A 27494-nucleotide genomic window follows, 5' to 3' on the forward strand; every position below is an offset into this window, starting at 1 on the left:
GAATAAAAGTGGATGTGAATTGCTAAGCACATGTGCTGTATTCATCGATTTTCACTGGTCATTAAAGTTTTACTGCTTGATTCACCAATGCCTTTCTATCTTCCATTATTTCCTGTTATAAACTGCTGGTTCTGTTTTGCTTTTGCAGTAGCTATGTTTATTGGGGATAAGGGGTCCAATTACAGCCGTGAGCTATATTGTACTGAGAGGGCATTTAAGTTTCTTCTGACTATTTCTGAGGCAATGTGATGAGTCATGAAATATAACTTTTGCTGAAAATATCCCAATTGCCTAATGACTAGGTGTTGGTAGATGAAATTACACACACTCTCTCTTGTTCACATGAAACCAGGGAAGTGTCTTTCTGAGTAAGCTGTTTGTTCAAGTTACCCAAGAAATGTCAAGGTTTACAGTTGCAAAATAGGAAAAAAGTGTATGTTTGAGGAGCTTGGAAACACCTGCTGTGCTTCACAGATGCTTTAGATATTCACAGCACTAGTACCTCATATCTGCAAAGAAAAAATGCTGCCTCAAAATAATACAACTGATCATTCATGCCAAAAATATTTTGTTTTGTAGATGATGCAGAGGATGTTAACAGTATGGAAAATGACATGTTAGAATATGCTGCAATGGACAGACAACTTAATCATTATATGACAGCAGTTGAAGAAACAGTCAATCAGGTAAACTGCCACTTCTATTCAAGTTAGGAAAATATGTCTTTATTTGAATATTATTTTTTATTAGATACAAATGTCACCTTGAAACAATACATAGCTGGAAAGATAGACCTTTGCCAGATATAAAATACTAAAGTTGCCAGTACAACTATTAATTAATCTTCTTAGCTCCATGCAATGTGTTACAGTTTCTAACTCTTGCACCACTTGGAATTACGGGATGAATGGTGCTTTGGGAATGACTGAGGAATGTGTAGTTAAGACACCATAGTCTCGGGTGATGCCTGCTTCACATATTGCAGAAGATGGAAACTGCATAAGGAGCGTGGCAGCTGAATCCAGGAATAAACAAGTGGTTGTGGCAGCAGGAAACTGATGAAGCCTGGTTTCCAGTGTCTCCCAGCGGCATGAATCTGCTGGTGCTTATTAAAGGGCGAGCTTGATAATTGTTCACCTAGTTGACTAGGGTCTCGTTTGCTGCCTGACCACTCCTTTTTGCAAGAGCTGTCGCCTTTCAGCACGTTCAGGGGGGTTTCGAGCTCGGCGTTGCGTGCGGCTGCGGTTGCACAACAGGTGCCGGGACTCTTGGGATGAAACGCACCAGCACGGGTTGCGCAAGCTCCTTTTCCTTAGCAAAGCGGGCTGGACGGAGGGCTGGGCAGCCGAGCACCATTGTTCGGAGCACTTCTTCCCCCCAGCTGCAGCGGGCAGGGAGCGAGGATCGCGCCAGGCCCGGCAGGGGGAGCCGCGGCCGCGCTCCTCGGGCCCGGCTGCTCCGCGGCATAACCAGGCATTGCCAGAGTCGGTTTTAGTGCAGCCTGTGCTCAGTCGCTTCATTTTTGGGCCACGGAGAACTCAACTGTCTGAGTAACCTACTTTAGTATCTGCAAATAGACTTTCAGGTGTCGGTTTTGTGTGGATTTCTTTAGAAATGGCAAAAACGCATCCCTGATTTCCCTTCAAGATGTGAAGTCTCTGTTTCAAAGCATGAAGGTTTCACAGGTTTCCAATTAAACCTGTCTTGTTACCTTCCTGTTGGGTTTCTGCTATTTTTAAAACAAAAGCAGGAGAGCAAAGCAATGCTTATCTCACTAGTTCTGTTCTGAGAGATGCCTACATGTTTTCTCTTTTGTAGAAAACCTTTCCTTTAATAGTTTTTAAAGTCATCCTGAGTCAGATGCTCCACTGCAAAATCTTCATTCAAATAATTTAATGTTACCTGTTGAAAAGGAGTTGAAAACTATGTCTGCATCAGTAAATGTTGGGCAGCATGAAGTACAGTCACTGTTCTCCCTGCAGTCTTTAAATATACATTTCAACTCAGATGTCACCATAATTGCAGATCTCCTAGTTTATATTTGTCAGAACCTGGATGGATCACAAGTTTTTTTTATTTTTACTTTTTTTTTTTTAATATTAATGATTTTTAAGGCTTTCCTGTTAAAGCATAACATAGTCCTCACAGCATTAGAGGTTAATGATGTATATCCAGACTTCAGTGAAACAGCAGGTTTATATTTTGATGGTAAGCTGTTTACTGATTGATGTATTATTAGAACAAGAATTTGAAGTAATTTTCAATAATGTAACGTCTTGCTGTGTATCAGCAAAACACTTCTTCATCCTTAGGAATATAGAGTAAGCCAGTTCTTTCACAAACAAAGCACTAAAATCCTGTTTACTTCAGACAGATTTACTCATGATCTTTTAAGTCAAGCACAGGTTTGGCTGCTTGACTGAAGTGAGGATATTTTTGTGCCTTTAGTTAGGACAATGATTCGTTCATGATTTTTAGGATTGGATTCAGTGGCAGCTGTTGTGTGCATATCTGTGCTTGTATGCAAAAAAAATTAAGTCCTGGATGGTCGGTTTTCTTTTTTTCCCCCTTTTTTCCCTATTTTTTCCCCCTAATGTAGCTCTTTTATGTTGTGTTAGAGACTCCTCCTTGCTTTGTTAAAGCAAGCCCTTTCCCTGTTCTTTCCTTCCATCTCCAAGACATAGAACACATTTAAGACTCTACGTGGATTATAAAGTCAGTAATGGCTGATCTTTTAGCCTCTAGCCACACTTCTCTCTCTCTGTTCCCTACTTTGCGTTAGGGAGTTTTCTGTATTTTCCACTGCCAATATCCTGAACAAACCTTTCTTAGTAAGGCAAAGAAATGTATACAAGCTTCTGCAGTAGAACATCTGTAGATACAATCTGTTTTGTAAAAAAATAACAGCTAGTGCTTTGTTTTGGGGCTAGCTACATGCTGTGCCTCTAGAACTGCACAACATATCTCCAGCTACCTGTCAGAGACAGCTTAAAATCTGCTTCTGGGACATGGATACTGTTGCTGAATTTAGGACTGCACCTGGAGGTAGCTGTATAAAGGCTTGGGTTTAAAATAGCCTCCCCTGGCTTGCTCCCTGGTTCCATCTGAATTCCTTACCTGAGGGCTTTCTCTGGAGGTTGCAGGAGGTCATTCGTTTTCAGGCTGTTTTTCGTGTACAGTGTTAACAGGATTTCTCTTAAGCTGCAAAATACATATTATCTGTTTATTTTGTGAGCTTGTATGTTGTCATTTTTTCTGGTCTGGAGTTTCCTCATAGAGCAGTGAATCTGAAAGCATGTTATATTCTGTGTTTCACCTTCTAACCACCTACTTCCAGTGGCTGCCCAACTGGAAGTTAGCAAGATAAGGAGACAGCAGCAGTTAAAATTCCTGATTTATTATTTTATTATGCATACCTTTAAATGACATTGACAGAAAGATGATATTGTACAACAAAAATACGTAATGCAAATACCTAGGAACTAGTATGAGATATAGTCACATGTTTTTAAAAGCCTTTTTTATTGTTGATTTAGGCTTCAGTAGGTGGAATGCAGAAGGTGAAATGTATCAGCATCCTCTTCTCGTTGAATCAGCAGCCTGTTGAGCAAGAAATGAGCAATTGAATCACAGTGTTTCCAACAATAAATAGGCTGTGGGAGATCCTTTGTCTGTGGAAACTCCCTGTGCTACTGGATTTTCCTGTACCTATGTAATGACTGGACTTCTACTGCTGCTTCTTTTTTTCATTTTTAATGGGTATTTGAAAAATAAATTAGCCAGGATTTGGGTTCTTTCCATGCAAAGTCCAGAGAGCATTCTTATTTTTAGCGTAACAACAAAAGACTGAAGGAGCTGGAGTGTCTCTTGCAGACTTATTAATACCCTCAAGTTGACCCAAGTTATTGGCACCCAGGCTGAATTAGCCTGTTCAGGTGTCACCTACTTTAGAAGAGCTCTCAGGTGGCCAGAATGCCATCATATTGTGCCTGCTCTGTCTCCCACTCTGCTTTCTGGATTAGCAGGAGTGTCAGTAGAGAACTCTGATCACTGTCTCAGCTTTTGAAACATTTGGCTTGTTTGGGACTGTAAAAGCTGGAGTAAATTTTTTGAAGTCTCCAGACTTTTCAAAATAAAATGAATCACAATGTATTGTAGATCTATCGGGAGAACAAGGAAGACATAAATAGCTTTCTAATGTTGCATTATTCTTGCCTCCTTTATTTTCCTTCATGGAAAGAAAATCTGGGTTATTTTGTTTCTTTTGCAGGTGAGAACAAAGTGCCACAGAGTGGCATCTCTGGCAAAGGTTCCTTAGTACTTCCTGCTATAAGTTACTGCTTTGCCAAACATCTATTTATCATGCTTGAGCTGTGTCTGCCTTTTGCTAAACCTGAGCACTATGAGGCAGGATAAAATCTAAGCCTGAGTGAAGTGGAATTAAAACATAGGAGGTGTGTTTTAGAAAAATGTTAAGAGCCATGTTAAGGAAGGACTGAGAATGGGAAGAAGCAGATGGAAAGGTAAAGGACTTGAGCTTGGAAAGTCATGGGATCATATGGACAGATGGGAAAGAGACTGGGTGAAAGAGTGCTGGGAAGGAGGTGGTGTTGAGCTGGAAGAAAAAGATGGAAATAATAGAAGTTGTGCTGGTGCTTGGATTTTATCCCTACTTCAACTAGTTTCCCATGTTGTTCTACGTGTGTCATTTGTATCACCATGTCAGTAGCTGCTAACGTCTTTGTTTTGTGGTTGTCCTGCATAGAAATGGATTTGAACAATTATAACTGTCAATTAGATCAAAGGTAATAATAGTTTGAACACAGGAAGGGAAATTAAACATGTCCTTTGTTGGGTTTTATCTCTAAAACTATATGCACTACTGATGCAGGTGTGTGTCTTGCATAGAGGATGAAGTCTGAATGTGTTGGTCATTCATGTCTGTGTGACTTCACACCATGTCAAGTGGTCGCTCTTCCTCTGGCAAGGCTGAGGAGTGCACCATGTTCCTTATATGGAACAGTTTTGTCTCTACAGAATATACAGGAGCTACTCTTACATTTGTTTTGTATTGTTGATAATAGTTCCCTTTAGACTAGTAAGTTAATTGGGTAGGAGATAGAGGAGGTGTTTGTTCAGTTTGTCAGTAATTTAGAACAAATTACTTAGTATTGGGATCGGATGTCTTTGTGATCAAGTGTGTAGGTTTTAATCCTGCAGAACAGTAATTCCCTTGAGTGATGTAGCTCATATTCATTCCAAATGTGTAGCTTCTGAGTGATCTAAGGAGCATCTGCAGAGAAGGAAAGGATCCTACTTAAAATAGCTGTACGATGAAGTTCATGTGCTATGTTTGACTCTCATACTGTTTAGAAGAATTACCGTTTCTTCAGTTAAAACTCATAAAATAATGCAATAGTGACATGGAAAGTCTTTCTTGGTCTCAGGAAAACGTAAAAATAACATCTTTGTTACGTGTCTCTGCCAGCATAGCTGTGTTGGCCATGGCTTTTATTGGAGAGAGTTTAGCAGGTATTTCTAGGTCTTCTCTTTCAACAAAGGAAACTAAACCAACAAAACACTTTAGTTGTGGTAGCCCTACCTGCGTTGTGGGTTTTGAAGGAGTAGCAGGGTGAACTAGGGGGTGTGATTCCATCCAACTTCCATCCTCCTTGGTGGCACAGCTATGGCAGTAGAACTAACATGATGACCAAATCCAAGTTTGTTTTGCGGGCATTGCCAGTGTAAGCAGTGACCTCTGCTGCCCGTTAGAGACAGGGCTGGGCTTCAAAATCGGATTGTCACTTAGTTTTCTGTAGGGCTAAGTAACAGGAAGACTGAATCCCTTGGGATTAATGTCTTATAGTTGATTCAGGACTCTGCCAGCGACTGGCAATGTGGTACCCATTGTGGTGCTTTCAGTGAAACGATTTTTGATATGGAACTTCCTAGTTTCATGGAACAAACAGCCTTGTTTGGTGCTGAGGCTTTCTTAATGAGCACTTTGCTCTCCTCTTTATTCTCACTGCACTGTAATGACAGTGTGTTTTAGGGCAAAATCCACTGATGGTATCAATATCTGCAGCTGTGACCTTCACTCTTTCAGCTGATTCAGAGCATTTTCTCTGATAAATACAGTGCATCGTTTTTTGATTCTGTAATATTGTATGCTAGCCACAAACATTTTAAGACTTTTTAATAAAAAAAAGTTCTCTGCTACACAGAAATGGCTCAGGAAGATGTTTGTGAAGTTTTGGTACGATGAAAATGGCTTTAGTGAGATGGGACTGATAGGAAAAATGAAAGAGCTCTTGTAGTCTTTCACTGCATTTAATATGACTATAATTGTCAAAGCCAACGGATCTTGAAGTTCGTTTACACCACACTGATGTGCAGCAGCAGCAGCAAGAAGTCATTTCTCTGTTTAAAGACATGGTACATGTGCAGTGTCTTCTGTCCCATCAAACAGTAAATAGTTTTCTGGAAAACTTGCTTCATCTTTAAAGTTTTTGATAACAGTTACTATCTCCTTGGCCGTTATTTTGGTACCCTGAATGCTCACTGCTGTTTCTCTTTACTGCTTGTTTACTTTCTGTCTACTGAAGAAGACTTCAGACTTCATTAGCAGACAGTGGACATTCATTTTGCAGAATAAGGAAAATACGGATATTGGATCAAATCCTTATCATGACTCAGGCAGGATAGTAGAGGAAAATAATATCTGACTCTATAGTTATGCCTCTGCCTATATATAATGACATAGGGCTTAGTAAAACTTTTACAGGCAAACTTAATTCTGGTGTTTGCTAGCTATGGAGTTCTTTAAAATTTCAAAGTGCAATTTTGTTGATGGAATATGTAATCAGTAGTGTAATGCTGGCTCCCTCCTACTGCTGTCTCCAAACAGTAATTCAAACAGTATTGCAGTGTTCTAGTCATGTACTCCATTTCCTGCAGAAACTGGGACAAGGATGCATTTCAACACATTTCTAATATTGACTTTCTAATATTGACTTTACTTTTTTGCTGCTGTCTGTGTATGTGTTGGGCTAAGCATTGATGGAAGCTCCTTTTTTTATTTTCCCAGAATTAGTAAGCTGTGTGTATAGTTCACTACACTAATATATTGAGTCCACATTTGATGAACTGCAATAAAAGTATTCTTTTAGTCAACAGTATATAAAGAAGTAGGAGTAGTGTTTAGTTTTGTGTAGATAATATAGCACATCCTCATACTGTGTAAGCACAGTAAGCATAAATACGGGTCCTGCTTTTTGGAGGCTGTGGGGAATGGTCCATCTTCTCTCCCCACCCTGGAAACTCTTGCACACGAGCATAGGTTTGTTTGACTTCACTGTGGTTACTTACATTTGTTAAGCTAAACATTTTCCTAAATATTTGCAGCATCAACACTGTAGTTGCTGAAATGGCCCTTGGCTTTTGTGGGTAGGGGTGTGGCAGCAGGGGCCACTGCTGGTTTCTGGGTGAAAAGAAATGTTCCAGATCTAGGACCATCACATGGAACTGCATAGACAGGGTGGCAGCAGGGATAGCATTTAGAGCAAATGTGCCAAAGAAATCTTCAAAAGCCCATTGTAATTTGAAAACTGCATTTGTTATGTTGGGTAGCAGTGCTGCCCAGTAGGTAGCAAACCAGCCTGGGATTGAGGAGGGCTGGATACTATTTAAGGTATACTAGCAGCCTGTGTGGTTGACCTTGACAAATTGTTTCCCTCTGTGCCTTGGGCTGCGATCCCGTGTTCATTTATACCCTTTTTGTGCAGCACCAAATCACCTGGTAAGCACATTGCCATCAAGGAGAGCCAGATCACATGGCATCATGTTTGTACTGGCTGAGCGCCGGTTGCAGGACAGACGCTACCTGATGGGGCAGAAGTCTGTGCAGGATGAGAATTGGCAGAGTGGGTTGCACTTAATCAGTGTGTCATGCAGCTGTGGTGTTTTTGATCTTGTACTAGACATACTGAAACTGAATTTACCATCTAGTTCAACCACAATCTCAGTCATGTGGAGTCTCACATATCTCTGTCTGGAAAGAGATCATTTTTGTTTTTTTCTACCTGAGAATTTCAAAGCAATTTGAATTCAGGTTTTTAATGATTTTATTTTAATCCTGAGGATTGTAATTGGTGTTCTGAACTGTTTCTGGAATTCCACAAGGTCACAACAGAGAGCAACTGAAAATCTCTGTGGTTTGGATCCCTGCTTTTCTAGGCAATGTCTACATTTTAGAGTAAACATGAATTTGCTCTGTCTGGCTTAACTTAGCCTAGAGTGAGAAGATAAAACTATAGACTGTAATGAAATTGGTAGGTATCAAGATAGACAGCTAGTGCAAATTAAAAAAGATGTCTTCAAATAATGGATTTATTTTGTGTGTGTGTGTGTGTTGATGAACCTCATTACTGGAGACACTGGAGTTGTAGTTTCAGTTGCTAGTAGTGAAAATAATCTTTTAAATTAACTGTCTCATCTAGAAAGCTCCTGCTGACAGTCCGAGGATTTAAATGCTGGGGCTGGGGGGTGGGAAGCACTGAAGGCTGGATGATTCTCAGCGGCAGGGGTTTTGATTGGAAATTAATTTTTCCTGTTAATTGAACACACCCAAGTTGATCACTGTCTTTGGGGAGGCAGTTCTGGAATGTCTTCCATAAAATGTCTCTCCAAATGTTCAGTGTTGTTTTAATTACTGTAATTGTTTCCAGAAATTATTTGTGTATGTTGGACATTTTAATATTCCTCTGCTAAAAGTTTAAATGCTAGGTCACTCATTTAAAAACATTTACTCTTTCTCCAAGAATGTTTTTAACTGACTTTATCAATAAAAATATTCAGTTATACAGATTTTCCCTCAGAAAAATTCTTAGCAGCTTTATAATGAGTCAAAGATAAAATGTTGGTTACAGCATGAGATCACACTTTGCTGTGGCTGCTACTACCATAGATTTGACTTTGTTAAAGAATTTCAGTTAAGGAGGAGTTAGTAGAAGTTGCTACTCTCATTCCTAGCCTCCTCATAAATTATGTTATTTGGTACTTTATCTTGGTGAGCTCTCCAATACTGCATATAAGCAGAGCTGTGCATCTAGTTTAGAGTGTACCAAGTTCTTGTGACTTCATAATATGGATTGTTCTGAATGTTTTATCTTTTACCAAACTGCATATTTAAGGCCTTTGTTAAAATTAAAAGAGCTGAAGGTTTGTGGAGCATTTCTTTGTTTTATTTTTTTGATGTTGGGACTCTTAAAAACATCTTTTTGATGTTTATTTGATTAAATTATATAATGGGTTTCTCATTATTTCCAACACATTCACTCAGCCTGTATTGCAAAGGTTAGATTGTCTTTCTTACCTTTCACATTGCTCCTATTGATGCGAAGTTGTGCTTTGATTTAGAAGCAGCAGCATGACTTTGTGTTAATGATTTGCTGTGGGATGTAACTATGCCTATTTTGATGCCTACTAAAGTAAATCTGTTTGATAGTATGTATGCATTATACTATCTTTCCAACTTGAAGTAGAGGTTTCAAAAAAGACCTAAATCCTGCCAGAAATCAATACCAGATGTCATGGTATCTCCCAAATGCGGCACTGTTGTTGATAACCTACTGCGAGTTACAAACACTGTTTGATAATAAGGGTTGGCAAGTTGAACTAATTTCTGGGCTCTTGTCTTATTTAACTGTGCTAAATGTGTAGCCTGAGCAAGCTGATTTAAAAAGCTGAATTATTTCTTTTATCCTTACACTTGTGTGTTGACACTGACAATGAATTAAAAGTATTTTATAAGACTTAAGAAAATAACCACATACATCAAATACATAAAAACTGTCCTTGTGAAGTGTAAATTTCCGACCTTAACATGTACTCACTCATACACCTTATACATTGAGAAATAGAAGTGAAAAGCTCAGTAATGTTGCTACCATTTAACTCTTCTGGCTCTTTTCAAATATTTGTGCCTTACTGCATTGCCACTGCTTCTGTGTGACCAATTCACAGTGTTTTTTCAAATTGATACCCATCCTCTGTTCAAAGCTGCTAAGATGCTATTTTTCCCCCCCACCAGTCTGTTTAGTGGGGAGAGGATAGGATAGTAAGGGCTTGGATGCAAGAGTGAGTTTACAAGGGTTGCTGGAAAGATGGCAACTCTTGTAGGGAGAATCTACAGGGTGTGGTTTTGTGGTGTGTGATAATTGCTGTAACGCCGAAGTGTGGGCTGCAGATGAAATGTTTTTCCATGGATATTTTTATGCTTAGTTGGAGGTGATCAAGGGATACAGGTAAAGGCTGGGCTGCACTAGAGGCAGTTTGGTTCAGTTCAGTGAAACTGTCTATTGAAACAGGGCGTTTCTGGGCTTAGGTATTAACAAGCCCACTGTGTGCTACTACCTTGGAACAACCCCGCCTTCCCCCAGTGCTCTTTGCTGAAGTGCACTAACTACTGGAACCCCAGCCCTCATCACCACCTCTTCTCCCCTAAGTCACATTGATTGTGTTCAGTGTGGTGGGCAACTCCTCTTCCTCTCCCCTTGATTACTCTCTTGTCTATAACCCCTTTCATGTCTTTCAACCCAAACCAGAGTTAGCTCTTGTTAGTTGGTGGCATGCACTCAGAGAGGACTTGCAGAGGCACTGCCTTTTCTCCCATCCACAGCAGTGCACTGTGTCTCTTGGCAGACAAAATCAGAGCAGTGGAGATCCTGTTGAACAGTGGCTTAAGAGAATCTGCCCCATCAGTCAGACTTGCACAGTTCTGCCCTATCAGTTGTAACCACATATGTCTCTGCTGACCCTCTATGAGCTCATCAGGCTGGAGTAGAGCCAAGTCATCCTCCTTTATCTGCCAGCTAGATTTGCTTGTGCCTGGCCTCTGTCACCAGTCAGGCTTATAAACATATATACAGACAAATTCCATCAGCCAGGTTTCTATGCACAGCATAGGTTACTGTAGTTGTAATGTGTGTTACAGCTCCTGTAGAGTTCACATTCAACCTTTTCAAAATCCCCCAACATTCAAATCCAGACTCCTTATATTATTCCCTTCTTATACTAGTTCTTGTCAGTAGTTATTTGTCTGTTTTTAATGAAGGACAGTGTTTTAAGGTAAGGAGAAAATCCAGCTAAAGGAAGAAGCACCTATAGAGGATGACAGGTGTGGCTTTACTTCTGCTGAAGGGGAAACTGCCAGTTAATTCAGATAAGAGTAATAGCAGTGTGTACAGTCATGGATGGAACAGAAGTGCTTGTTCAAAATGTGTCACATAAAAACAGGGAGTCATTTAATAAAATTATCCAGCAGCAGGTTTTAAACCAACAAAAGAAAGAAAGTACCTTTTGTAAAGAGAGTGATTATATTGTGGAATTAATTGCTACAGGATGTTATGAAGACCAGAAGCATTAAGAGGTCCAAAAAGCCACTAGGCAAATTAATAAAAGAAAAAGTCATCAACAGCTATTAGATGTAAAGATACAAATACAGTCACTGTCCTGAGAAATCTCCAAACTGCACGTTCCTAGAAGTAGAGAAAGTATATGGTGGAAAACAGGGGAAAATCTTTCTATTTGATGCTCTTGCTATCCTCTTACACCAGATTTTTGTTTTTGCCACTGTTCAAGACAAGAGAATATGCTGGATGGATCTTTGATCTGACACAGTACTCAGATCTTTATGCAGCAGAAAACAAACTACATAGAAAATATAGAGCCCACAACCACTACTGCAGCCTGAAATTTGTGTTGACTATGTAGGTTTAGACAAATATAATTTACACTCTTTTTCAAACTTATTTTGGAACATAGTTCTATCTAAAAACTACCTTTTGTCTCCATAATTTTAATATTTGGAAAGCCTTCGGGTATCTAATAATTTCTGTCCTTACTTTTATATTTGATGATTTAAAAAATAAGTAAATGAACTGCTCCTGCTCTGGGCATTATTACATAATTGAAAGATTCTTAATCTCAAAGTTCACTTCAGATCTGTATTGTACAAAACCACGCAAACCATCTAATAATTAGGTAGCAGCAGATAAAATCCTGCTTGAAGTTAGCAGAGCTACACCCACTTGTAGCAAAGGGAGGAATCTTCACCTTCTGAATCTTCAGATCCTTGTCTTGCAGCCAGTTTTCTCCCTTAATGCCCAAGAAAAAAACTTAATAACCTCTTCTAAATAACAAATCTTTATTTACTATTGGTGAGAACTACAGCTCTGGCTGAGTATTTGTTGGGACACCTTCTTACAAATGTGATGAAATTCAACTCAAGTACCTGCTCTGATCTCAACCACACCAAATGGGATTAAATGTTTTCCTAGATGGTTAGGTACCATACAGTGTAGGTTTTTACTTATTTTAATAGATCAGAATTTGAAAGTTTTAAGATCAATCCTTGTGCTTCCTAGATTTGTGACCATAAAAATGTCTTTTATATCCCCATCGACAGTTATAAATTAGAAAGCTGATCAAACTGGGATTATTTGTTATGGCCAAGTAAATTGTGACTATGTGCTGCTTATTACATGAGATACCAAATTAGAGAAAACAAAGCATACCTTTTTTAAAAAATAATTAAAAAAAGAAAGCACTTAGTTAATAGCACTATAAAAAAAATTGTGGTTTAACATTTGCTTGAGGAAAGCTTGGCTTCACAATTTTTGTAACTCTTCTAAAAGCTCAGAAGGCCCAACTTGCATCAGTCATGAGCCCATGGCCTGTCCCCAGACTCCAGTTTCTCCACATACTGTTTGAACTGGGGAGTGTGGTGCTCAATGCAGTACTTCCATTACTGCCTCGTCAGTGCTTCATACAGGAGACAAAGTAACTTCCTTTGTCCTGCCAGCCACTCTGCTCCTAATGTAGCCAGAATCCAATTTACCTTATTAGCTGTGGGAGCATTTCCTTACATTTCGCTTGGCATCTACCATAACCTCCCTGTCCTTTTCATCAGATCTGCTATAAAGCCAGTGAGTTCTAGCACACACTGATGCATGGGGTTACTCTGCTGCTAGAAAAGCTGCAGAACAACTTTTCTTCTGGTTGAACTTCACATTTCTGTTGATCCGCTACTGAATTTTCTCCAAGTCCTTCTTGGTTAAAGCTCTACTGGTTGATATGTCAAACACCATTAGGTTAGCATTGTCTAGAAGATTGCTAAAAGTGCATTGTTTTTATTCTCCAGGTCTTCAGTGAGGATATTGAACATTTTCAGCCCTTCTGTTCACCACTAGAGTAGTCTGCTTGGTACTGGCCACCAACTGGCTGTCTAACTAATGTTTACTGTGAGTGTTACCCTCTGAGCTCAGCTGCCTCAGTAATTTTCAGCCTACTTGCCAGACCATTTGTTTACATCCACCACTCTCCCCACATCTGCATTTCAGGTCATTTCATCACATAAAGCAATCGGTTTGATCAAGCATGACATGCCCTTTGTAAGTTCATGCTGATTGTTGCTGATTATCTTTTTATTCTCAGCATGTTTGGAAGTGGATTCCAAAAGGATGTGGTATGGAATCTTTCCGGGGGCTGAGGTGAGGCTTAACTGGCCTGTAGTTGCCCAAGTTCAGGCAGGACTCTTGGAGTCACATCAGCCAACTCTTTCAGCATTTTCAGATTGATCTCATCTGTCCTTACGGATGTGAATACATCCAGCTGCTCTAACTCAATCCTGACTTGCTGTCCCTAACCTGTTCTTTCCCAAACCATCCTGGTACATCTGGAAATCTAGAAGTAATCTTTGCCTATGAAGGTTGAGGCAAAAATGTGTTAAGTACTTCAGCCTTCTCCATCTAAACAACCACTAGGTTGTTCCCCCCATTCAGTAACATCCTCACAATTCCTCTAAACTTAGACAATTCCCTCTTGCTGCTCTTTATATCTCTCACTTGTTTTAATTCTAAATGTGTTTTGTATTTCCAAATTTTGTTCCAAAGTGCCAAAGTAGTGCTTTAGTACTCCCTTTTTGTTGCCTGTTCTTGTTTCCTGTATCCTGTCTTAGTCAGGTAGGTCTTCTACTGAGATTTCCAGTCTTGTACCTCCTGAGCTCTCAATAATTTTTCTATAAAAATTTACTAGCTATCTTAGACATCTTTTGTGTCAACTTCCGTGGAGATTCTGCTGAATCACTTCCTGAATAACCCAAAGTCCACTTGGATAAAATCCTGAGTCCTAATTCTCGTGCTTACCTTCCCAATCTTCTTGATCCTCAATACAATTGGCTTGTGGTCACTTCTCCCAGTCTACTATCTGTGACCACATTTGCCACTTGATCTTCCCTGTTTGTTCACAGAGGTCACAAGAAGCTTTACCTTTGTTTGGTTTCTCTAGCATTTGCATTAAAAAGTTATCACCAATGCAGCCTAGAAATTGCCTGGATTGCTTGCACAGTGCCATGGTGCCCACAACGTTGAAATCCCTAATAAGGACCAACACCAGTTGCTTTTGGTAGCTCTTTGTTGACAGCTTTAAGCATTTCATCCCCTTAGCCAGGTGGTGTGTATTGGGTCCCCAGTGCTGTGTGGCCAATGTTGCTTTTGCTTTTGCTTTTGACCAAAAGGTTCCTGTGAGATATGTCTCTGGTTTCACACTGAACCTCTGCCTAGGGAAGGAGGTGCTTTGTAAGAAAGTGCCACTATTTCTTCATTGCTTGTTCTCCTTGAACAGCCTCCATGACACTGTTCCAGTCATGAATGCTATCCCATTTAATCTTTATGGTCCTGATAACATCGTAACTCTCTGACTGTGCATACACTTCCAGTTCTTCTTGTTCATTGTCCAAGCCCTGTGTGTTAGTGTTGAGACACCTGAGGTAACCTTCTGCATGCCCTCCCACCACATAGAAATGTGTAACTTTCCTTTGTGGCCTTTTTCCACACACTTTCTCCTTCATGTGCACCTTTCCGATACCTCTGGGCCTACGTACCCATTCCCCAGTGAATTTAGTTTAAAGCCATCTTCACTGGATTAGCAAGTCTCTTCACAGAGATGGTTTTTGCTTTGTCAGATGACTTCCATATCTTTGTAGGAGTCCTTCTTCATCAAATGAGGCATTGTAACCAAAGAAACCAAAGTCTTGTTGACGATGACAGCTATACAACCCAGGCATCAGTCTGCTGCTTACATATGTTAACCAGGTCTCTCCATTCACTAGCAGGGCTGAAGAAAGCACCACTGGGATTTCTGCTGCCTTGTGTTTGCTCTGAGCTCCCTGTTCATTTGAGCTGCTTCCCTTGATATGTTACTTCTGTCCCGCAAGGGTTGGCAGTGAGAGGTAGAATTTGGAAGGCTGAGGGAGTGTTGGCAATTTCTCTGCAACATCAGTGATGTAGTTTCTGGGCAAGCAACAGACCCACCTGGATAACAGGGATGGATTCTTCTGTTTCACACAGGGAAACAGCATCAGCCACTAACACCAGTGCTTTCTTTAGTACTGATAATAATGCAGAGACTTGAGATACCCACTCAGATGTTTTTTCCCAAAACAGCCCCTAGTATTTCCTGAAACTGTTACCTCCAGGCACAGCTGGAGGAGGAAATAGAGATTTACTCCTGTTACCCAGAGACACAGACTTCCAGTTTGCACATTCTGCAAGTTTGTATCCTCTTCCTGGTCCTTCAGTCGTACTGCTCTCCTTACCTCATGCTTAAGCATGTGTCTTGGAGAAATTTCTTCAAAGATCCTGCAGGTCTCCTGTGCAGCATCCTGGATGCAGAGAAGCCTGCTGGCCTCTCTTGGCAGCTCCTCACTGAGCACAGAAGTGACTCAGTCAGAATTCACCCCCCTGGCTCTCTGCCCCAGGGAAGAGCACTGGGCATCTGAGCAGTCCAAGCCCTGGGTGGCACAATGTACCCTCAGCACTTGTGTGGAGGCTGAGGTTGCCAGAGGACCATAAGGACTGTACTGGGGTACTGTCCTGTGTTACCATCTTTTGGGAACAGTTTATGTTGGTGGTATCTCTGGGATTTCTTTATGCTCCCTGCCATCCAACATATTAAAACTTTGCTTCTGGTTTTGTGTCTTGATGTTAGGGCTCCTTATTGCTGGCATTCCCTAAGGAGGACCATGTCATCTCTAGATGAGTGGGAAGCTGATGCAAGTCAACTCTGTCCCTAGTGAGACTCCCACCTGGCAGGAGCTCCTCATGCTTCCGCTTACTTAATCCCTGTTTGCCTGCTGTGGGATCACATCACACGTTGCTTCCTCTTGCACTGCTGTTCAAAGCAAGGGCTGGAAACTGGCTGAGAGTTCACCATGCAGCTTTAGGACTAGGGCTAGCAGTCCTAGTTCTGGGGTAGGCAAATTAAGGTGATTTACACCGGATTTGGTTCTCTCTGTTTTCCACAACAACCATTCTGTAAAGTAAATACATGTTGTTTTATTTTCTGAGAAGTATTTTTAGCAAATCCTCAGTGCCTGTTTTATTGAATGACTAATGCATTTTGGTACATCTGAATTACATCTATACTGAGTCATTTTGTTTTGTAATGACATATTTAAATGTTTAAATCTCTACAGAAATTAAATATTGTAAAAGACTTTAACCTTTTGTTCTGGGGGTTGGCTTGTGCCTGTATTATGTCACCACAAGCCTGTGCTGTGGGGAAGAACTCCTGTAAGCTGAAGACTAACAATGCTGTATCACAAAAACATTTCTGGAAACCATAAATGAGCCAGTGTGGTTTTGCACAGCCAAAATTTTGTTTCTTTGAATCAGATCTTCCCCTGCTTGCTGTGTAATGTTGTTGCATTTAACATTTCACAATACTGTTGCTGGACTCTTTATTTTTCCTAAGCCACTGTTTAGTCAACATTTCTAAATTTTTCCCTCATCTCTTCTCAGACTGTAGTTACTTCACATTTTGAAGCTCAGTCTTTGTTTATGGGAAATGTTTTTCCAGTGAGAGAACGACAGTAATTATGTCCCTGCATTCTTGCTTTGGGATGAGTGGAGTTGTTTTTGCTTTTCCTCTGGGTTTTTCTTTTGTTTTACTTTGTTAAACTCTCATATAAGGCACTAAGCTGGAATGAAGTAGAAGGATCTGCAAGTGGGATAACTGTAAAATACATGTAAACATCTCTTGCTTGTGTAGACCAGTTGAACAGCCTTCCTTGAATTACTTAGTCATGTGTACTACTTCTTGAACTACTTCTCTAGTCTCCTATCTTTCTTCTATCAGCTCACAGTGCCCTTACAGTCCTTGAACAAATGCCTGTTATACCAGGCTGTCCTTATTTTGAAATACCGTACAAGCTTTCACTTGTGCTTCATTATCCTGGATTTATAATCTGTGTTTCTCCTGATGTGTGGTTTATATTGTGTCTTTGCTTGTGTGCCAGGTCCATCATTTACATTGAGAGCTCTTTAGGGCAGAGAGCTGTTCATCACATCATGTGCTTTCTGAAGCCCATACCATATTTTTAGAACCCAAAGAGTGATCATCAATCATTGTGAAAGGCCAATATCCCTTTATTCTGCTATCTGTGAATGCTGTTTGGGGCTTCTTGTTGCCTTCTCAGTGCAAGAAATCAAAACTAAAAACCACACAAAAAGTTGGTTTTGTGCTTGCACAAATGGATTGTGTTGTAACAAGGGGTTTGAAAAGAACACCTTTCTCCCTCCCAACAAACAAACCTCTTAGCTTTCACCACTGAGCAAGAGAGCTGGTACTATATATGAGAAGAATAAAAGATATTTGTAATGGTAATTCTGAAATGAATGTGACTTTCTGCTCTGTGAATATTTGTGTGTAAAATACAGAGAATACATGCTACATGATTTAAGAATCTTGCAGAAGCAAAATGAGAGATTGAATACACAGCTGAATGGTTAGGCAATAACGTGGGATGTGGTCGAGTCAGGTTCAAGTACTTGCTCCAATTATCTTTTAATTAGTTATACAAAGTGGAACAACTTCAAACAGGAGAGATGGAGATGTCTTACCCCTTAATACCCAATAGCCTATGGGCTAGGACAGCTAATATGGGATGAGCAGAGATTTCAAAATGGGTCACTCACCTTACTGATGACTGTTTTAACCACTGAGATATTAAATCTGATAGTATGTGGATTTTTCTTGTAATTGTTTAAGAGGAAGGCTTAAGCAACTAACTCAGGGAAGGGGTTTGTGCTGGAGGCCATAGTCTTTAGAGGAATAGGACTCCCTGTCACTAAGACAGTCTTTGCTTAGATAGTTGGCTTTTGTGACTCCTGTTTTTTGGCACTTGGATTTCTCCATCCATTTTATAAGAAGTCTGTCTAATTTAGGGAGAGGATTGCATTAGGTATCAGGATCTCTGAATCAGAAGTGCTACAATTTGCATCTTGGCTAAAACTTACTCTTTTTATGCAGCTGGTTGCCTACCACAGAGTAGGGGCTTTCAACAATTCTGACATACCAAACAGAAGGGTGCAAAGGACTTCTAGCAGGGCTGACATACTAAATAGCAGACATAAAGACATTAGATATTGTTAAAATGTATTTACTGCTAAAGGAGGAAAACATGCTAATATGCTAATTACATCATCTTGGGAGGCTCATGATTATCTCAACAGGATTTCATGAGTCCAGCATCCATTTGATTTGTCCTAATTCAGAGCCTTGTCATCCTCATCTGCAATCTCTTGCTCAGATGGAGAATGGAAATCCACATAAGCGTTCCTAATATGTAAATAGAGATCTGTAGTTCCACTTCAAAGTGGCAGCTTCTGAAGTGGGAGTTTTAATTATTCCATTTTGAGTTAGTGACTCTGCAAAAAAGTTTTTTTTCTTCAGCCAGTGAATTGGGTTAGTTGTTTTTTTCACGTTTGTTACCCACTTTGCAGTAGGTATGTCTCATTCTCTCTGTCATGCAAACAATGAAATGGTTGACCAGTTAATGATCCATCTGTTTACTGATTATAATCCAGAACTTCCTCAGGGAGTTGTTTTTCCTGTTCTTGGGTTCTTTTGCATGTAATATTTTATATAACAAGATGAGATTCATCATTACTCATCACAGGAGTCTGTCATGAACTTGAGAAACAAGGGCAGATATCGGCTGCCCTATATTTTGTAGCGATGCTGTCCAAGATGAAGTCCCTTGGATGAGAGAAAGTGCTGGGGAGATTATTGGAAAGAGGAGCTCAGGAAGCAAGAAATATTGTTGTATGACTGTATATTGTGTGGCAGAAAGGAAAATCAAAGGGGAGTAATGATGATGGAGATTAATAATAGTTAATCTACAGGAACTGGCCAAAACACAAACAATGGTCTGAGAAGTAGCTGAAATTTCATCTGGTTGTGAATAACTGCAGAGTAGTGTCAGGTCAAATGTAAATAATTTGCTATGACATGTTCTTATAAAGAAGATCCTTGTTGAAGCATGAGATGCAATTATCATAGAATCACAGAATGGTTTGGGTTGGAAGGGGCATTAAAGATCATCTAACCTCCCTGCATTGGCAGGGGCACCTCCCCCTAGAACAGGTTGCTCAAAGTCTTGTTCAACCTGGCCTTGAACACTTCCAAGGATGGGGCAAGGTTTAGTTACTTACAGTGGGGTCATGCCATTCCACTTTGGATAGTGTATTTTCACGTTGTAGTGAGGTGACTCCAGGAGTTCACTGACAGCTGAGGAAAGTGCACAGCAGTAGCAATGCTACAAAATGCTGCTAGGTACCAGTGGGTACTCTTGGGAGAGCATGTTCTACAACATGTGAATGAGGTCAGTGAAACCCCTGTGAAGAGGTCAGTGAAACCTACCATTCCTGTGAGACTGATGACCCGTGCGTGGAGGGCAGACATTCACTCACTCCATCTGCTCCCTAAATCCTTTACCAGTGACTCAGAAGCTGGTGAGAATGTAATATAAAAGGAGTAATGGAGGTATCCCATAATTAGGGCTAGTAATAAGAGAGGAATCAGTTTAGCATGTGATACACAGTGAATGAGTCAGAGAAATGAAGGAAAAGCAAGGCTGATAGAATTTTAAGAAGGAAAGTGGGGTACTGAAAAATTGTGATGTATGGTGATGAGTTTCAAAAGAAGTTGAAAAAGAGAAAGCAAAGTGACATGAGAAAGAGGAAGGATGAGTTCAAAACCAATACTAAATATAAAATTAGGGCTGTACATTCAGGAAGATGTAGGGAGAAGTTTGAGTGGCAGGGGAGCTGTGATCAAGAGAGTTGGCTGGCACGGGGTTTATGCCAGCAGCCTGAAATAATTTTGGGAGACTAATTTGTTAGAGTTGTGGAAATGATCAGCAAGAATAAAATGTATCTATTGAGTTTGAAAACAACAGAAAGGCAATGCTTACATGCATAGAGAGGTAATTTCCTTTAAATGCTTTTAACTCTTATGGTGAGTGACAGTTTTTAGTTGTGGAAAACATCACATTTTTGATTGTCAGCCAGCAAAATGGGAATGTTTTTGATAGCCAAAAATGTACAGAGTTTATTCAGGGTTATGGCCAAACTCGTACTAGATTGACTTCAGGAGACTGGACTTCAGGACTTTGGCATCTTCAGGGGCCTGCTTTGTAGGGTATAATGGAATTAAATCCTGGACAGGAGAGGAGCCCAAGAAAGCTGGTCAATATCCAGAGATTACTTCCTCCAAGCCAAGAAACAGTGCATCCCAAGAAACAGTGCATCCCAAGAAAGAGTAAGGCAGGCAAGAATGCCAGGAGATCTGCATGGATTAACAAGGACTTCCAGGACACACTTAGACAAAATAATAAAGTCTTCAGAGGGACAGGTGCAAGTCACAGAACGCTCTGCAAAGGCAGAGACTGGGAAAAGGAAGATCCTCCCACTCTAGTAGAAGAGCAGGTTCGAGACCATCTAAAGAACCTGACAAGATCCATCTGTGGCTCTTAAGGGAGCTGATAGATGAAGTGCCACTTTCTGTCATATTTGAAAAGTCATGGCTGTGTGGTGAAGTTCCCACTGACTGGAAAATGGGAAACATAACCCCAGTTTCAAAAAGTAAAGAAGACCCAGGGAACTACAGGCTAGTCAGTCTCACCTCTGTGCCTGACAAGATCATGGAGTAGATCCTCCTGAAAGCTTTGTAAGGCACATGGAGAAAATAGAGGTGGTTGGTGGCAACCAACATGGTTTCACCAAGGGCAAATCATGCCTGACAAATTTGGTGGCCTTTTCTGATGAGGTCACAGCATCAGTGGACAAGAGCAACTGATGTAATCTACCCAGACTTGTGCAAAGCATTCAACACTGTCCTGCATGACATCCTGGTCTCAAAGTTGGAAGGATATGGATTTGATGGATGGACCACTCCGTGGATAAGGAATTGGCTGGATGGTCACACTCAGAAAGTAGTGATCAATGGCACGATGTCCAAATTGAGACCAGTGACGAGTGGTGTTCCTCAGGGGTCAGTACTGGGACTGGTGTTGTTTGACATCTTTGTAAGTGACATGGACAATGGGATTGAGTGCACCCTCAGCAAGTTTGTTGACAACACCAAACTGTATGGTGTGGTTGACATGCTGGAGGGAAGGGAGGCCAATGAGAGGGATCCTGGCAGGTTTGAGAGGTGGGCCCATGCCAACCTTATGAAGTTCAACAAGGCCAAGTACAAGGTCCTGCACCTGGGTCAATGCAACCCCAGGCACAAATACAGGCTGGGGGGAGAATGGGTTGAGAACAGCCCCGAGGAGAAGGAACTGGGGGTGCTGGTTGATCTCAAGCTCAACAGTGTGTGCTCGCAGCCCAGAGGGCCAGCCCCTCCTGGGCTTCAACAAAAGAAGTGTGGCCAGCAGGTCGAGGGAGGCGATTCTGCCCCTCTGCTCTGGTGAGACCCCACCTGGAATATTGTGTACAGTTCTGGAGCCCTCAGCACAGGAGGGACATGGAGCTGTTGGAGAGGGTCCAGAGAAGGGCCAGCAATATGACCAAAGGCCTGGAGCATCTCTGCTATGAAGACGGGCTGAGAGTGTTGGGGCTGTTCAGCCTGGAGAAGAGGAGGCTCTGAGGAGACTTCATAGTGGCCTTCCAGTACCTGAAGGGGCTACAGGAAAGCTGGGGAGGAGCTTTTTACGAGAGTATGTAGGGGTAGGATGGGGGGTAATGGTTTTAAGCGGAAGAGTGTAGATTTATGTTATACATTAGGAAGAAATTATTTCCTGTGAGGGTGGTGAGACACTGGAACAGGTCGCAGAAGGGAGTTGTAGATTCCCTATCCCTGGAGGTGTTCAAGGCCAGGTTGGATGGGAATTGGAGCAATGTGATCTAGTGGGAAGTGTCCCTGCCCATGCAGGAGGGGGTTGGAACTAGTGGATCTTGAAGGTCCCTTCCAACCTGAACCATTCTATGATTCTATAATGATTCTATGACTTCCTGTGTGAGTAATTTCTTTTTGAGACAAGTTTTCTATTCCATAACCTTTTCCTGTCAGCTGAGGCAATACTGAGGTGTATTTAAATTTAAGGCTATAACTTTAAATTTATTTTGCTTTTACAAACAGTATTTCCTCAGTGTATTGTGGTATAACCCCATTTAGGAATTCTGTTTCCTGCTCCTTTTTATGCCACTGTCATGCAGACAAACTCTCAGAGAAAACTGTTTTCTTCAGCCTTACCTGCAGTTATGGACTGTTATTTTTACCAGGTTTCTTCTCACCCTGCTGCCACATTTTGCAGATGTGAGCAGGTTAACACTGCTGTCACGTGCAAGTGTCATTAACAGAAATTGTTATTTTTACTATGAACTATTTAAAAACAGGTTAAAATGAAAGTTGGATTTTAATTAGTTCCAACGACATGCAAAAACCAAGGGCCTATGTATAATGGAGGAATGTATAGTGGCTGGAGAGCTGAAATTTGATTTCATTTTTTTGTCTTAGTTTTAGACCTGGATAGGCATATAAATTGCAGGAGAGTTGGAAAACAAACATCTCTGAAATTTTAAAGGGCCTTCTTATGTGCTTTATTTACAGAGTATGAAGGAAGTTGATGAGAGGTAAGCTGTGGAAGGCCATGTATTGACCTATAAAACAAGGTGTTCTAGATCCATCAAAATTCAAAGAACCCAGTTTTCTAAGGGACTATAACAAAAAGGATGCCCTGGAATCAGAAAGTTGGGTTCGATTGTGCAGGACACGCAATTGTCATAAAAAAGGAAGAGTCAGACATGATGTGGCTGCCTCGGGAGAGGGGAGTGGGCGAGGTGTTGTGGGGATGCTGGAACGGGCTTGGCTGGGTGTGCGGAAAGTGCCCGGAGAAGACAGTCTGTGCCCAGGACACGTGGGATTGGTGGGTGTGAAGAAAGGCAGATGGGGGCGAGTGGGGCTGGAACGAGAGGGCAAAGGGCCGCGCTGCCACCAGGGCCAGCGGGAGCCCGCAAGACTTGTGGTAGTGCCTTTCACTTGCTGCGGCTGTGAAGCTGAGCAGGGCTGGCCCTGGTCACTGCCTGGGTGGGTGGCCAAGTAAGCTGACCCCAGCAGCTCAGGCCCTGGTCACTGCCTGGATGGGAGGCCGAGCGAGACATATTTTTAGAAACAAGGCAGTCTATCTGCACACATTTAGGAAGAGCGAGTGACAAAGTAAAGGTCTTCAGTAATTCTTAAAAGCTGGAAACTTTTCCCTTGGAAGCCAAGATCCGTAGCAAGCCCCTGGCTGTCTTGTTACATAGACAACAGAGCGTGGCACCTTGAATGCTTCCAGGGAGCAGGCATCCACAAGTTTCTGGGCAACCTGTTGCAGTGTCTCACCACTTTCGGACTAAGGGATTTCTTCCCAATGTCTAACCTAAATCTCTCCTCTTATTAGTTAATAACTAAGAGGGGACTTATAGGCAAAGAGGAAGAAAAGAATTGCACTTGAAGATATCCTTCACTTTCAGATGATATACTCCTTGCAGTGACCATATAAAAACTGGGGAACTGAGATGTCCTGTGACACCTGTATAGCAAAAGAGTATTTTAGCATTCCAGGCTGTTCAGGCAACCGAACAGAAAAGTATCACTTGTGCATTTGCTAGGAAAGCACATGGATTGCCAAAAGGAGGGAAGACGTTCAAGCTGTCAGCCAGAACTGGTAAATCAAGAAGGATAGAAATGGTGCTAAGACCTGGGATTTAGTGGCCGATAATGCTATTGAGGTAGCTGGTTAGAGAAACATCAGTAATAATGATTGAAGAATGTGATATGTGAAAAGGCTCAAAGGAGACACTTGTCTCTGAGACAGTTGTAGTAAAGTGCAAAGTAAAAAGCAGTTCTGCCACAGAGCACAGACTGGGACTGTGGTACAGGTGGGATGTTTTTCACCCACTGCAGTGTAAGTAAGGTAGGTCCTTCCTGCTTATAAGGAAATTTGGAGGCAATATGCTACTTGTACTCTGTTTCAGGTTTTTTTTCCTCGTTAATGCAGCTCTGCTCCATCACTGAGTTCAGTGTTCCCGTGTTAAAAGGGGAGCTGACCCTGATGGAAGTATTGCCATCTTGATCCATGTATTAATGCAGATATATTAATTTGGTGAGCCTGGGCTGTGTGTGTCAGCCAGGATATATGTTTCTCAGCTAATGTCTGTTCAAATAAAGCATGAGTTTGTACTTAGAAATCTTATTGCTGTTTTCCAAAAGTTTAAAGGTTACATTTAGTCTTAATGAAAAATGACAACATGACTCACATTGCTGTTTTGGAGAGTATGATGAAGAAATGCTGTCAGTGCTGAAGAACTTCTTGGCGACAAGAATTTCATCAAAGGAATGAAAAAAAAAATGAGAGTAAAAATTGAAAATGTCTGCTTGACTTTCACTATAGGTATACCCAAGGAATATGGAAAACATCCCTCTGAAAAATCAGCTGATTTTAACAATACATGCTGTGTGCAGTTCTCCAAAGGAGAAGTCAGACTTTGTGTTTAAACAGGGATCAGCCTCACAGCTGGCACAAATCAACAGTGTTTTGTAGCTGCTTGTGAAGATAACCCTGAATTGTACTTGTTTTAGGATTTAGCCCTTCCACACTATAGAAAATGTGTTTTGGTGATCTCAGTTAAGAGCAGAACCATGCAAGAGTAAACAGGTTGTTAATATGAAATCACCTCAGGGCCTTTTTCTGCTCCCACTGAAATCAATGTCTAAATTCCCATCAGTTTGAGTGGGATATTAAAGTAAATAAATAAATAAATAAATCCTCTAATATCCATGTTAATATATTTTCTAAATATGTGAATTAATCAGCTTGGTAAACTGGTTCAACAGCCTGGTGCATTTGCTGAATCAACCTTGCTAAAACAGATGCACCATCTGCCTCACATTTTCTAACAATTGTTAAAACAAAGCAACATTTTTATAAGAACTGTTACTTTTGCTCTTAGTATGTGCTCGGGCAAAACTACCTGGAACAAATTGCTTTGTATCTCTACTGCGATAAAAGTAACTTGCACATAAACTATGTTTGTGGTAGAATTTTAAAGTACATAGAGAAAACGGGATTGATATATTTGCTCCCCCACTGTGTCTTGAACCATTATTTTAAGGTGTTTTCATAAATGTCTCCTAAATACCATAGTGTTGCTTTGTTGTATTCATACTTCATATACTGAAAAACTACATGGAAGCAAGATGAAGACAGACTTCTGTTTGTTTGAAATAATTAAGGAAGTTCAGTTCAACCCTCACAGCAAACCACAGGCAAGCTGGGTTTTCAGCATTGCTGAAGGGATTGAGTTGCTAAGTATCCATTAACTTTCTTCACTTTGGTACTTTGGGAAAACCTTGCTTCTAATGCTCACGTTTATTGCTGTCTTTATGAGCCAGTTCTACACTATTTTTAATATTGGTATTTAGATAAGGTCCCCTTTCATTGCTTCTTTTTACCCCTTTTCACTATGCAAAGCAGCGCACAAGAGGTCTTGGGGAGAAACAAAGAGACGTTCACAGTCTTTTATCTACCATAGCAAGTGACTGGGGAGTTTTTTGTGTCAATACATGTGCAGAGTAAAGCATTTTACCTGAGGTGAAACGTCTTAACGGGTTGGAACCCCGAGAAATGCAGTTCAGGCTGTAAATTTTGCATTTGCTCCCAGGCAGGTTTGTTTCTTCACCGAGTGCTCGTTTACTTTTAATCCCACTCTGTATGTATGGTTCCTTTCTAAACAGGAGAAAAAAAGCAAACAGGGTGGGCCAAAGTCTATTTCTAGCTGTACCAAAGTGACTTTAGCGTGCCAGGATGTGTGATGAGTTAGTTTTGGATATCTCCCAGAATACATGGAAGCAGTGTGTGCCCCTCTGTGCTTACTTTCTTCATAAAGGTTAAACATCTCCAGCTGTGTTCAAAGGAGCGAAAGGAAACTGTGGAAGGTACTAACAATTTCATTTTGGGGGACACCTTAGCTACAACCACCACATTGACATGTTGCTTATGAACCATGGCAACCCTGAGTCACCCTCAGACTGTTACTCTGGCAGGATTTTGGGATATGTGCAATGTGCTGACAGTCATTTTCTGTAGTGCTGGCCCAGTTTAATAGACAGTGTGTGTCCTAAGTATGGGTCAGCCCTTGTAAATATGCCTCTCTTGGCATTCACACTTGCTTGTTAAGGTATTGCTCAACTGGAGTCCCAGCCCTGCAGCCATGATGTATAGAGGTGTTGAACCTCCTGAATCAGATGTGGGCCCTTAGGCCATTCTGGCTGCAGCAGAGTCGTGTTCAAACTAGTGTAGCTCCTGCTGCCGAATGATGATATCCTTTTTGACTGCCCTGGCAGATGTTTCCAAGAGCTGTGTTTTATTTGTGCATCAACAAATGATCTGATACTCACTAAGGGTTCAAATCCAGCCATTGAAGAATAATAAATGACTGTTTAGGTTGAGCTGAAATTTTGCAGCCTGATTCAGTTACAGTGGTGACTCATTTAGAGTTGGTTCTCACATGATTCACAAAGTGTATGGGTGACTCAACCCACAAATTTACTTAGCTTCCATGTTATTTTCCCTCTTGGTGAAAACAAAAAAAATAAAATTGGTTATAATAAATAATCACAGCAAACTTTGACTTACCCTGAGGTAAAATAAATGTGAGTGCTGAAAAGCTGCATATTTGTAATGATAAATTATTTAGTGAGGTATGGATGAAATAATAAGACATAGGAATTGTTAAACAAGGAGAAATGTGACATGCAATTTTGGTTGATTTTGTTGTATTCCAGAGGTAAATAATGGAAGAACAGTTATTTTTATCTGATTGAGATGCTCAGAGTGGCTGTACTGACAGTGTCTGTACTTACTGCTATAAGTCCTTTGCATTTTTTCCCTGAAATAAGTAATTTTAGGTATGTTCATGTCTGGGTTAGACATTGTAAAGTGTTGTAAATTCAGGAAGTTGTAAGATACCCAGGTTCTGAAAACTGTGTCTTAGTAGGAAGTCTTAGGCTAGTCACCCCAAGTCCTGAGGTAGCTGAAGTTGTCTGAAAAATCTTGATAGAGTTCTTTTACACTATCAAATTCACAGAGATAAGAAACTCTTTCC

General features: G+C 40.9%; 1 protein-coding gene across 1 annotated transcript in view; it reads left to right on the forward strand.

Annotated features, from left to right (window-relative positions):
- The window catches only part of NSMCE2 (non-SMC element 2, MMS21 homolog (S. cerevisiae)), a 131677-nt gene that overhangs the window by 29078 nt on the left and 75105 nt on the right, over positions 1-27494 (forward strand). The window contains exon 2 of the mRNA XM_009997613.1: positions 580-686. Coding sequence (XP_009995915.1) covers positions 580-686 — 107 coding nt within the window. The remainder of the gene's footprint in view (positions 1-579; positions 687-27494) is intronic.

The sequence above is a fragment of the Chaetura pelagica genome, unplaced genomic scaffold (assembly GCF_000747805.2).
Source record: "Chaetura pelagica isolate M959 unplaced genomic scaffold, ChaPel_1.0 scaffold1, whole genome shotgun sequence".
Lineage (NCBI taxonomy): Eukaryota > Metazoa > Chordata > Aves > Apodiformes > Apodidae > Chaetura > Chaetura pelagica.